At 62.9% G+C, this 12,107-nt stretch overlaps 1 protein-coding gene across 1 annotated transcript; it reads right to left on the bottom strand.

Annotated features, from left to right (window-relative positions):
• Window positions 1-5,290: 5,290 nt before the first annotated feature.
• On the bottom strand, window positions 5,291-11,105 carry LOC137467303 (zinc finger protein 574-like; the record flags this gene model as incomplete). Its single annotated transcript, XM_068178797.1, is given in 5 exon segments — window positions 5,291-5,469; window positions 5,471-5,668; window positions 7,962-8,058; window positions 8,060-9,867; window positions 11,058-11,105. Coding segments are annotated over 4 exon segments (2,282 nt in total), but the record flags the coding sequence as incomplete, so codon positions are not given.
• Between the last annotated feature and the right edge of the window lie 1,002 nt (window positions 11,106-12,107).

Consider the following 12,107-nt stretch of genomic DNA (forward strand, 5'->3'; position numbering starts at 1 on the left):
TCCCGGTGTGATTTTGGGGGGGGTCCTGGAGTTATTCTGGGGGGTCCGGTGTGATTTTGGGGGGGGTCCTGGAGTTATTTTAGGGGTCCCGGTGTGATTTTGGGTGGAGGTCCCGGGGTTATTCTGCGGGGGAAGGGTGGGGGGGGGTCCCGGTGCCTCCCCGCCACGTCGATCCCGGTTTTGGGGGCGTTTCCCGGGATTTTGGGGGTGCCCGCGTTGGGGGGGGGTCCCGGGTGGGTCCGGGGGGGTCGCCCCGCCCCATTTCCGTGTCCCGGTAACGGTTGCCAGGCAACGGCCCCCGGCTCCGCGGATTGCTGCGGTTGCCTGGCAACGATGGGGTGGGGGGAACCGGGGGCGCCCCCTCCCCCTCCCGCCCGCCCCTCCCCCCCCCCCACCGGGACCCCCCCCGGAGCCGCCCCCGCCCCAAAAAAAAATCCCCGAGGCCGCGCCCCTCCCCCCCCCCGCCCCTCCTGGGGGTCCCAAAAATCCGCGGGGGGGGAGGGGGAGGGGAGGGGGGGACGGGACCGGGACCGGGACCGGAACCGAGACCGGAACCGGGAACCGGGAACCGGGACCGGAACCGGGAATGGATCCGGGACCGGAAACCGGGACCGGAACCGAGAACCGGGAACCGGGAATGGATCGGGGATCAGGACCAGAACCTGGAACCGGGACCAGAACCGGCAATGGATCCGGACCGGAACCGGGAACAGGAACCGAGAATCGGGAACCGAACCGAGAACCGGAACCGGGATCGGAACCGGGAACCGGAACCGAGAACGGGGAACCCGGAATGGATCCGGGAATGGATCCGGAATCGGAAATCGGGGTTGGGGACCGGGACCGGGAACCGGGACCGGATCCAGGATCGGGATCGGGATCGGGACGGGACCGGGACCGGGACCGGGAACAGGAACCGGGAACAGGAACCGAGAACCGCGAACCGGGAATGGATCCGGGAATGGGACCGGAACCGGGATCAGAACCGGGAATGGATCCGGATCGGGACCAGAACCGGAACCGGGAATGGATCCGGGATTGGGATCGGGACTGGAACCGGGATCAGAAACGGGAATGGAACAGGGACCGGCACCAGGAATCAGAACCGGGACCGGAATCAGGACCCAGAACCGGGGGATGGGTCCGGGACCGGGAATGGATCCGGGATCGGGGGATGGATACGGGAAAGGGTCGGGATCCGGGAACCGGGACCGGGGATGGATCCAGGATCGGTACCGGTATCGGGGGATGGATCCGGGGCCGGTACCGGTACCGGGAATGGATCCGGGAATGGGTCCGGGACAGGAATGGATCCGGGGTCTGTACCGGAACCGGGAATGGGTCCGGGATCGGTACCGGGAGCGAGGACGGAGCCGGAGCCGGCGGATGGATCCGGGAATGGGGAGCGGGGCCGGACCCGGGGGCCGGTACCGGGGATGGGAACCGCGACAGCGACCGGGACCGGGGAGCGGGGCTGGAGCGCGGGGCCGGACCCGGGAACGGCGGCTCCGGTCCCGGTACCGGTACCAAGGGAGGGAATCGGGACCGGGAGCGGGGCTGGAGCGCGGGGGCCGGCACCGAGAGCGGGCCCGGGGGTGCTCCGGTACCGGCAGCGGGGGCTGGAACGGCGGCTCCAGTCCGGGAACGGGGCTCGGTCCGGGTACCGGGGGGGCCGATCCCGGGTCCTGATGCCGGTACCGATCCCGGTACCGATCGGCCGATCCCGGGTCCTGATACCGGTACCGAGGAGCCGATCCCGATCTCGTTTCCCGATACCGAACCCGGTACCGAGGGGCCGATCCCGAGACCTGATCCCGGTACCGGCCGGGGGGGGGGGGGGGGGGTCATTCCCCGGTCCCGATCCCGATCCCGGTACCCATCCCAAATCCCGGTTCCGGTACCGGGTGGGGGGGGCTGTGAGGGGGGGGATTCATCGGAGATGCATCCCGGTGTCCCCCCCCCCCCCCCAATTCCCGGTGTCCCCCCCCCCCCCAATTCCCGGATTCCCGGTGCCCCCCCCCTCCAAATTCCGGTTCCCCCCCCCAATTCCCGGTGCCCCCCCCGGTACTCACGAGGCCGCGCGGCCCGCCGCAGCCCCCCCGGCCCGGGATTTTTTTTTTTGGGTTTTTTTTTTTTTTTGGGGGGGGTCTCGGGGGGGAGGGGGGGGGGGCTCGGGGGGGGGCCGAGCCGCGTCTCGAGCGCCGGTGCGGCGGCGGGGGGGGGGGAGGGGAGGGGAGGGGGAGGGGAAGGGGGGGGCAGGGCCCGGGGCCCCCCCCGGTCTCGCTGCTCGCGGCTCCGACGGCGGCGAGGGGAGGCGAGGGGGGGGTGGGGGGGTGGGGGGGGCCGGTCCCGGGGCCCCCCCCGGGAAAAGGGGGGGGGGGGGGGGAGAGGGGGAGGTTGGGGGGGGCGGGACCCCCACCCCTCCCCCCGCGATCTCGGACCCCCCCACCCCGCGATCCCGGGATCGGGGACCCCCCCCCCCCAGCCCCCTCCCCCCCACACACCGGGGGGGATTTTGGGGGGGGGGGGGGGCGGGGGAGGGTGATGCCCCTCCCCCCCCCCCCAAAAAGGCAGCGTGGGAGCGTCCGGGGGGGGCGGGGCCTTGGCGGAGGGGGCGGGGCGAGGGGCGGGCGTTCGATGAGGGAGGGTGGGCGCGGCCGGGGGGAAGGAACCAATGGGGGAGGAGGGGCGGAGCTACATTTGCATGCCGCCAGTGGGTGTGGCTAAGCCGTGCTGATTGGCAGCTGTGGGCCGTGGCTAAGCCGCGATGATTGTCGCGCACGGGGCGGGGCCAAGCCGCTGTGAGTGACGGCTGTGGGCGTGGCTAACCCAACCCCTCCCCCCAGGGGGTCTTTCCCCCCCCGCCCCCTCCCCCCTCTCACAGCACAATTTTGGGTTCGTTTCTCTCTTTTTAATGATTCCGGAACTGCCCCGCCCCCCCCCCAAAACCGGGACCTCGAGACCCCCCCAAAACTGGGCGAGGGGCGGCTCCAGGGACCCCAACATTGGGGTGAGCCCCCCCCTCCCCCCCGGGATGGTCACGTGGTGGGGGTGGGGTCCGATCCCCAAATTTGAGGGGGGCGGGGGGGTCAGGGGGGGGTTGGGCCCATCCCGGGGGTCTGGGGGTCCCCGGGGGGGTCCGGGCCCATCTCGGGGGTCTGGGGGTCCCCGGGGGGGTCCGGGCCCATCTCGGGGGTCTGGGGGTCCCCGGGGGGGTCCAGGCCCATCTCGGGGGTCTGGTGGTGTCCGGGGGGGTCCGGGCCCATCCCGGGGGGTCTGGGGGTCCCCGGGGGGTCCCCTGGCCCATCTCGGGGGTCTGGTGGTGTCCGGGGGGGTCCGGGCCCATCTCGGGGGTCTGGGGGTCCCCGGGGGGGTCCGGGCCCATCTCGGGGGTCAGCCCAAGGTTTTGGGGGTCCGAAATCCTGGCCAGGGTCTCTCCATGGGATGGAAACCCCGAGCCCACCACCGGGGGTGTCCTTGGGGGGCTCCGGGACCCCAACCAGGGGCTCCCCACGCCCCAAAGACCCCGAGCCCACCCCGAGGGTCTCCTTGGGGGGCTGTGGGACCCCAACCAGGTTCTCCCCATGGATGGAGGACCCCGACCCCACCACCAGAACCTCCCCAGAAGACCCCGACCCCACTCCAAGGCTCTCCCCACATCCTGAAGACCCCAGTCCCACCACCAGGGTCTCCCTGGGGGGCTCCGGGACCCCAACCAGGTTCTCCCCCACACTCCAAGGACCCGTCCCCACCACCAGAACCTCACCGGAAGACCCCGATCCCACCCCAAGGCTCTCCCCATGGACTGAAGAACCCGATCCCACCCCAAGGCTCTCCTTGGAGGGCTCTGGGATCTCAACCAGGTTCTCCCCATGAACTGAAGACCCTGACCCCACCACCAGGGTCCTCCGAAGACCCCGAACCCACCACCAGAACTTCCCCAGGAGCTCCAGATCCCACCTCGAGGTTCTCCCCACGGATGGGAGGATCCTGACCCCAACACCAGAACTTCCCCCGGGAGCTCCAGATCCCACCCCGAGGTTCTCCCTGTGGATTGCAGACCCCGATCCCACCCGAGGTTCTCCCCGTGGACTGAAGACCCCGATGCCGCCACCAGGGTCTCCTTGTGGGGCTCTGGGATCTCAACCAGGTTCTCCCCATGGACTGAAGACCCCATCCCCACCCCAAGGCTCTCTGAAGACCCCGTTCCCACCACCAGAACCTCACTGGAAGACCCCGATCCCACCCCGAGGTTCTCCCCATGGACTGAAGACCCCGTCCCCACCAGCAGAACCTCCCCAGATCCTGACCCCACCCCAAGGCTCTGCCCATGGATGGAGGACCCCGCCCCCACCACCAGAACCTCACCGGAAGACCCCAATCCCACCCCAAGGTTCCTCTGAAGACCCCGATCCCACCCCAAGGCTCTCCCCGTGGACTGAAGACCCCATCCCCCACCCCAAGGCTCTCCTTGGAGGGCTCTGGGATCTCAACCAGGTTCTCCCCATGGGCTGAAGACCCTGATCCCACCACCAGGGTCTCCTCGGAAGATCCTGATCCGACCCCAAGGCTCTCCCCATGGACTGAAGACCCCGATCCCACCCCGAGGTTCTCCCCATGGACTGAAGACGCCGACTCCATCCCCACCGCAAGGCTCTCCCCATGGACTGAAGATCCCATCCCCACCACCAGAACCTCCCCAGAAGATCCCGATCCGACCCCGAGGTTCTCTCCATGGACTGAAGACCCCATCCCCACCCCAAGGCTCTCCTTGGAGGGCTCTGGGATCTCAACCAGGTTCTCCCCATGGCCTGAAGACCCCGTTCCCACCCCCAGAACCTCACCGGAAGACCCCAATCCCACCCCAAGGTTCTCTGAAGACCCCATCCCCACCCCAAGGCTCTCCCCGTGGACTGAAGACCCCATCCCCACCCCAAGGCTCTCCTTGGAGGGCTTCTGGGATCTCAACCAGGTTCTCCCCATGGCCTGAAGACCCCGTTCCCACCCCCAGAACCTCACCGGAAGACCCCAATCCCACCCCAAGGTTCTCTGAAGACCCCATCCCCACCCCAAGGCTCTCCTTGGAGGGCTCTGGGATCTCAACCAGGCTCTCCCCATGGACTGAAGACCCTGATCCCACCACCAGAACCTCACTGGAAGACCCCGATCCCACCCCGAGCTCTCCCCACACCCCGAAGACCCCATCCCCACCACCAGAACCTCCCCAGATTCCTGACCCCACCCCAAGGCTCTCCCCATGGACCGAAGACCCCATCCCCACCACCACAACCTCCCCGGAACACCCCGCCCGCCGCCGCCCCGCCGCTCTCCGCAGCCCCCCGCCGCCGCCCCCCGTCCCCGCTCCGCTTCGCCCTCCTCCAGCCGCCGCGCCGTCGCGGTGCAGCTTGCGGTGCTTCCGAGGTTGGAGAAGGAGCGGTAGGCCTTGCCGCAGAGCTGGCAGCCGTTAGGGCCGCTCGCCGGTGTGGATGCGGCGGTGCTCGGCCAGGCGCACGGCGATGGCGAAGCTCTTGCCGCACTCCTGGCAGCGGAAGGGCCGCTCGCCCGTGTGCAGCCGCCGGTGGTCCTTGAGGTGCGTGGACTGCCGGAAGGCCTTGCCGCACTCGGGGCAGGGGTACGGCCGCTCGCCCGTGTGGATGCGCCGGTGCACCTGGCAGATCGACCCGGACTGGCAGATCGACCCGGAGCAATCAGAAACTTCACCAAATTAGGATTTTAGCTAAATTAGGCGTTGCTGACTCAGCAAAAGGAGATAATTATGATTTAGTCGTAATTATCCTTAGCCGGATCTCAGCAGCGCTGGCCCCTGCGGACGCGCCGGCGCACCTGGCACATTGATCCGGAGCAATTTAAATTTCGAGAAATTAGGATTTTAGCTAAATTAGGTGTTGCTGACTCAGCAAAAATAGATAATTAAGATTTAGTCATAATCATCATTAGCCGGATCTCAGCAGCGCTGGCCCCTGCGGACGCGCCGGCGCACCTGGCACATTGATCTGGAGCAATTAAAAATTCGGGAAATTAGGATTTTACCTAAATTAGGTGTTGCTGACTCAGCAAAAAGAGATAATTAAGATTTAGTCGTAATTATCGTTAGCCGGATCTCAGCAGCGCTGGCCCCTGCGGACGCGCCGGCGCACCTGGCACATTGATCCTGAGCAATTAGAAACTTCATGAAATTAGGATTTGAGCTAAATTAGGTGTTGCTGACTCAGCAAAAGGAGATAATTATGATTTAGTCGTAATTATCCTTAGCCGGATCTCAGCAGCGCTGGCCCCTGCGGACGCGCCGGCGCACCTGGCACATTGATCCTGAGCAATTAAAAATTCGGGAAATTAGGATTTTACCTAAATTAGGTGTTGCTGACTCAGCAAAAAGAGATAATTAAGATTTAGTCGCAATTATCGTTAGCCGGATCTCAGCAGCGCTGGCCCCTGCGGACGCGCCGGCGCACCTGGCACATTGATCCTGAGCAATTAGAAACTTCATGAAATTAGGATTTGAGCTAAATTAGGTGTTGCTGACTCAGCAAAAGGAGATAATTATGATTTAGTCGTAATTATCCTTAGCCGGATCTCAGCAGCGCTGGCCCCTGCGGACGCGCCGGCGCACCTGGCACATTGATCCTGAGCAATTAAAAATTCGGGAAATTAGGATTTTACCTAAATTAGGTGTTGCTGACTCAGCAAAAAGAGATAATTAAGATTTAGTCGCAATTATCCTTAGCCGGATCTCAGCAGCGCTGGCCCCTGCGGATGCGCCGGCGCACCTGGCAGATCGACCCGGAGCAATTAGAAACTTCACCAAATTAGGATTTTACCTAAATTAGGTGTTGCTGACTCAGCAAAAGGAGATAATTAGGATTTGCTCATAATTATCACTAGCCAGATCTCAGCAGCGCTGGCCCCTGTGGATGCGCCGGCGCACCTGGGGCGCCAATTTTGGACAATTAAAAATTATAGGAAATTAGGATTTTAGCTAAATTAGGCGTTGCTGAGTCAGCAAAAAGAGATAATTAGGATATGGTCATAATTATCAGTAGCCAGATCTCAGCAGAGCTCGCCAGCCTGGATGTGCCGGAGCACCTGGGGCGCCAATTTTGGAACAATTAATTATAGGAAATTAGGACTTTAGCTAAATTAGGTGTTGCTGAGTCAGCAAAAAGAGGTAATTACGATTTGCTCATAATTATCGTTAGCCGGGTCTTAGCAGCGCTCGCCGGCGTGGATGCGCCAGTGCGCCTGGGAGGGTCATTTTTGGACAATGATATTGACCGATATTGATATTAAATCCATATTAAATCAATACTAGATCAGTATTAACTCAATATTACATCGATATTAACTCAATATTAAATCAATATTGATGTTATACTGATATTTGATTGATATTAACTTGATATTAAATCAATATTAGATCAATATTGATATTAAATTGATGTTAGATGGATATTAACTTGATACTAGATCAATGTTAGCTTGATATTAACCTGATATTAGATCAATATTAACTTGATATTAGATTGATATTAACTCGATATTACACCAATATTAACCCGATATTAGATTGATACTGATATTAAATCAATATTACATTGATATTAACCGGATATTAGATCGATAGTGATATTAAATGAATATTAGATCAATATTAACCCGATATTAGATTGACATTGATAATAAATCTATATTACATTGATATTAACCCGATATTAGATCAATATTAACCTGATATAAGATCAATATTGATAATAAATCAATATTAGACCAATATTAACCCAATATTAGATCGATACTGATATTAAATTGATATTAGATCAATATTAACTCGATATTAGCTCAATATTATCCCAATATTAGCCCGATATTAACCCGATATTAGATCGATATCACCCCGATATCACCCGCGACCACACCCGCACTCCCGTCCCCGCCCGCCGCACCTGCAGCGACGTCTCGGTGCTGAACACCTTCTTGCACTCGCCGCACTCCAAATTTTTGCCGCCGCCGCCGCCCGCCGCGGTGCCGCGGTGCCGGCCTTGGCCCGGCCGTCTCCTCCTCCTCCTCCTCTGGCGCCGCCGCATCCTCGCCACCGCCACCACGCCCGCCCGCCCGCTGCCCGTGCGCCCGCTCGTGCGCCCGCAGCCGCGCGGCCGTGCCGCACTTCTTGCCGCAGATGCCGCACTCGAAGCGCCAGCCGGCGTTGCCGCAGCGGTGCTCCCGCAGCGCCGCCGCGCCGGCGAACGCCGCCCCGCAGCCGCGGCAGCGCTGCGGCTCGCGCCCGGCGTGGCCCAGCAGGTGCACGTCCAGCAGCCGGCGCAGCAGGAAGCTGCGGCCGCACCGCGGGCACTTGTAGGGGTACTCGCCGGCGTGGTGGGCGCGGTGCATCCGCAGCCGGTGCGGGCGGTGGAAGCGCAGCCCGCACTCGGCGCAGCGGTGCGGGAAGCGCCGCAGGTGCACCTGCAGGTGCTGCCGCAGCGTGGAGCTCTGGGCGAAGCGCTTGTGGCACTCAGGGCACTCGTGCGGCCGCTCGCCCGTGTGCGTCAGCTGGTGCCGCAGCAGGTTGGCGCGCGAGCCGAAGCGCTTGCCGCACTGCCGGCAGGGGAAGGGCCGCTCCCCGGTGTGCGTGCGGGCGTGGTTGCGCAGGTGCGACGACTTCTTGAAGCTCTTGCCGCAGGCGCCGCAGCGGTGCCGCCGCTCCAGGCGGTGCACGAAGCGCTGGTGCCGCGACAGAGCCGCCGCACTGGGGAACGACTTGGGGCACGCCCCGCACGCCAAGCTCGGCTCCGGCGGCTCCGACGCGGGCTCCGGTAGCGGCGGCGGGCCCGGCGCGGCGTGGGAGCGGCGGTGGTAGAGGAACTTGGTCATGCTGGCGAAGGCCTTGCCGCAGGCGCAGCGGTGCAGCGGCTCGGTGCCGTGGCCGCGGCGGTGGGCCAGCAGCGCCGCCTCGGTGTCCAGCGCCAGCCCGCAGTCCAGGCACAGGTAGAGCGAGTCACGGGCGTGGCCGGCGCGGTGCCGCCGCAGCTCGCCGGGGTCCGGCAGCACCCGCGGGCACAGCGGGCACTGGAAGGCGCCCAGGGCGTGGCAGCGCAGGTGGGCGCGCAGCAGCCGCGCCGACGGCAGCAGCTCGCGGCAGTGCTGGCACCGCGGCTCCGGCGGCGCCGGCGCGGGCGCGACGGCTGCCGCTGCCGTGGGCTGCCCTGGTGCCAGGTGGCTCACCTGGTGCTCCAGGAAGTCCTTGGGGCTCTGGAAGAGCTGCAGGCACTCGCCGCACTCGTAGAGCAGCAGCTGCACCGCGCCGGCGTCGCCGCCGGGATTCGCCGCCGTCTCCTCGGCAGCGCCGTCCTCGCCGTGCTTGCGGTACGAGTGCTCCACGTCCACCCGCGCCGTGTTCTGGGGCGAGTTCTGGGCGTGCCGGTGGCCCTGGCGGTGCGCCAGCCACAGCTCCTGGCTCTGGAAGAGCGCGCGGCACTCGGGGCACTCGAAGTGGATGCCGGCGCTCTGCTGCGCGCCGGGTTTCGGCGGCGGCGGCGGCGGGGCGGGCGCGGCGTCGGCCGCCAGCAGCTTGAGGTGCAGCTCCTGGTGCTCCAGCAGCTGGCCCGGCGTCACCAGCAGCGCGCCGCACTCCAGGCACTGGAACTGGCTGGGCGGCTCCAGCAGCTCCAGGTGGGGCTGGGCGTGGTCCGGGGCAGGGTGGGGCTGCAGGTGGGCGTGGTGGGCGGGGCCCGGCGGCTGCAGGTGCTGCTGGTGGTGCAGCAGGGCCTCCTCCAGCGACGGCGAGAGGTGGGAGCACTCGGAGCAGACGTAGCGGTGCTCCAGCAGCAGCAGGGTCTCCTCCGGGGAGGACATCTGGGAGACGGGGGGGAGATTTGGGGGGAAAAAACGGGAGAAATGGGGAAAATCGGGGGAGAAACGGGGGGAAATGGGGATAAAATCGGGGGGAAATGGGGGAAAATGGGGGGAAATGGGGGGAAATGAGGGGGGCATGGGGGAAAAATGGGACAAATGGGAAAATCGGGGGGGAATGGGGAAAAATGGGGGGGGAAATGGGGAGAAAGTAGGGGGGAAATGGGGTTAGAGAGGGGGAAAATGGGGGGAAATGGGGGAAAAATGGGATAAATGGGAAAATTGGGGGGGAATGGGGGAAAATAGGGAGAAAATAGGGGGGAAATGGAGAAAATGGGGTTAGAGAGGAAGGAAATGGGGGAAATGGGGGAAAAAATGGGGGGAAATGGGGTTAGAGGGGGGAGTGGGGGGAAAAATGGGAGAAATTGGAAAATCAGAGGGAAAATGGGGTTAGGGAGGGTGAAATGGGGAAAAATGGGGTTAGAGGAGGGAAATGGGAAAAAATCAGGAAAAAATGGGGTTATAGGGGGGAAATGGGGGGGAAATGGGGGGAAGGGGGAAAAGGGGAAAAATGGGGGGAAATGGGGTTTGAGAGGGAAAATGTGAAAATCAGGGAGAAAATGGGGTTAGAAAGAGGAGAAATGGGGGGGAAAGGGAGGGAATGGGGGAAAAGGAGGGAAATGGGGAAAAATGAGGGGAAAATGAGGGGAAAATGGGGGGAAAGGGGGGGGGAATGAGGAAAAGGAGGCAAAAATCGGGAGGGAAAATGAGAATCCCAAAGGAGCAGTAAACAGGGATTTGCGAGGGGGGAGGAAATGCGGAAAAGGTCGGGGAAAATGGGGGGAAAAGGGAAACTGAGGCAAGGGCAGAGAGGGGAGCCCGCCCCCACCCCGAAATCCCCTCAGGGTCCCCGAAATCCCCTCAGGGTCCCCAAAATCTCCTCAGGGTCCCCAAAATCCCCTCAGGGTCCCCGAAATGCCAGGGTCCCCAAAATCCCCTAAGGGTTCCCTCGACCCCTGTCGGACCCCCCCCCCCCCCCAAATTCCCCAAAAATCCCCCAAAATTCCCCAAAAAAATCCCCCAGAATGCCCCGAAACCCCTCAGAAATCGCCCCGAATTCCCCAAAAAAAGCCCCCAAAAGCCCCAAAAAAGCCCCAGAATCCCCCCCGGCCCCTCCTCCCCTCCCCCCTCACCTCGGCCCCTCTCGCGCTCTCCCTCACGAGGCCCCGCCCCCTGCGCCGCCGCACGCCCAACAAGGTGCGTTCCCATTGGCCGCCCGCCAGCCCCGCCCGACCAATCGGAGCGCTGCGCCGCGACGCAGAGAGGTTCCGCCATGTTGGGGGCGGGAGGAACCAAGGCGGCGCTGTAGGGGGGGGGGTGGGATGAACCAAAAGGGAGATTTTTTTTTTTTTGGGGGGGGGGGGGAATTGTGGATTTTTGGGGGCGTCGAGGAAAGGGGCGGAGAGGGGGACACGGACGGTACCAACTGGGGGTTCGTCGGGGTGGAAACAGCGCGGTTTGAGGAGGTTCGGAAGGGACGATGGGCGCTATGGCGGGGGGGGGTTGGGTCGTACCAAAAGAACGGGGATTTGAGGGGTGGCTGGGACGTACCAGCTGGGGATCTGGGGGGGGGGGTCGGGATTGTACCAAGACGGGTCTGGGGGGGATCTGGGTCATCCAGGAGGGAATCTGGGGGGGTCGGGGCCGTTCCAAAGGGATTTTGGGGGGGGGGGGGGTCAGGGTGGACTTTGGGGGGGGTTCTGGAACATTCCACGAGATTTTGGGGGGGTTCTGGAACATTCCAACGAGATTTGGGGGGGGGTCTGGACCATTCCAAAGGGATTTGGGGGGGTCTGGGTGGTTCCAAATGGATTTTGGGGGGTTCTGGAACATTCCAACGAGATTTCAGGGGGGTCTGGGCGTTACCAAAAGGGATTTGGGGGAGCCTGGACTGTTCCAAGGGGATTTGTGGGGGGGTCTGGACGGTTCCAAAAGGGATTTTGGGGGGTTCTGGAATATTCCAAGTGGATTTTGGAAGGTCTGGGCCATACCAAGGGGGGTCTGGGGGTGCTCTGTACAGACATTTTAAAATTTTTATTTTATTTTTATTTTTCCCGCGTCCGACGCTGGCGGGGCCGAGGGGGGAGCGGCCGGAAAAGGCGGAAAAACGGGGGGGGGGGTGGGGAGAAAAAAAAAAAAAAAACACAAAAAACCCTACAAAAAAACCCCAAAAAACGGCAAAA

Source organism: Anomalospiza imberbis, unplaced genomic scaffold, assembly GCF_031753505.1.
Source record: "Anomalospiza imberbis isolate Cuckoo-Finch-1a 21T00152 unplaced genomic scaffold, ASM3175350v1 scaffold_582, whole genome shotgun sequence".
Lineage (NCBI taxonomy): Eukaryota > Metazoa > Chordata > Aves > Passeriformes > Viduidae > Anomalospiza > Anomalospiza imberbis.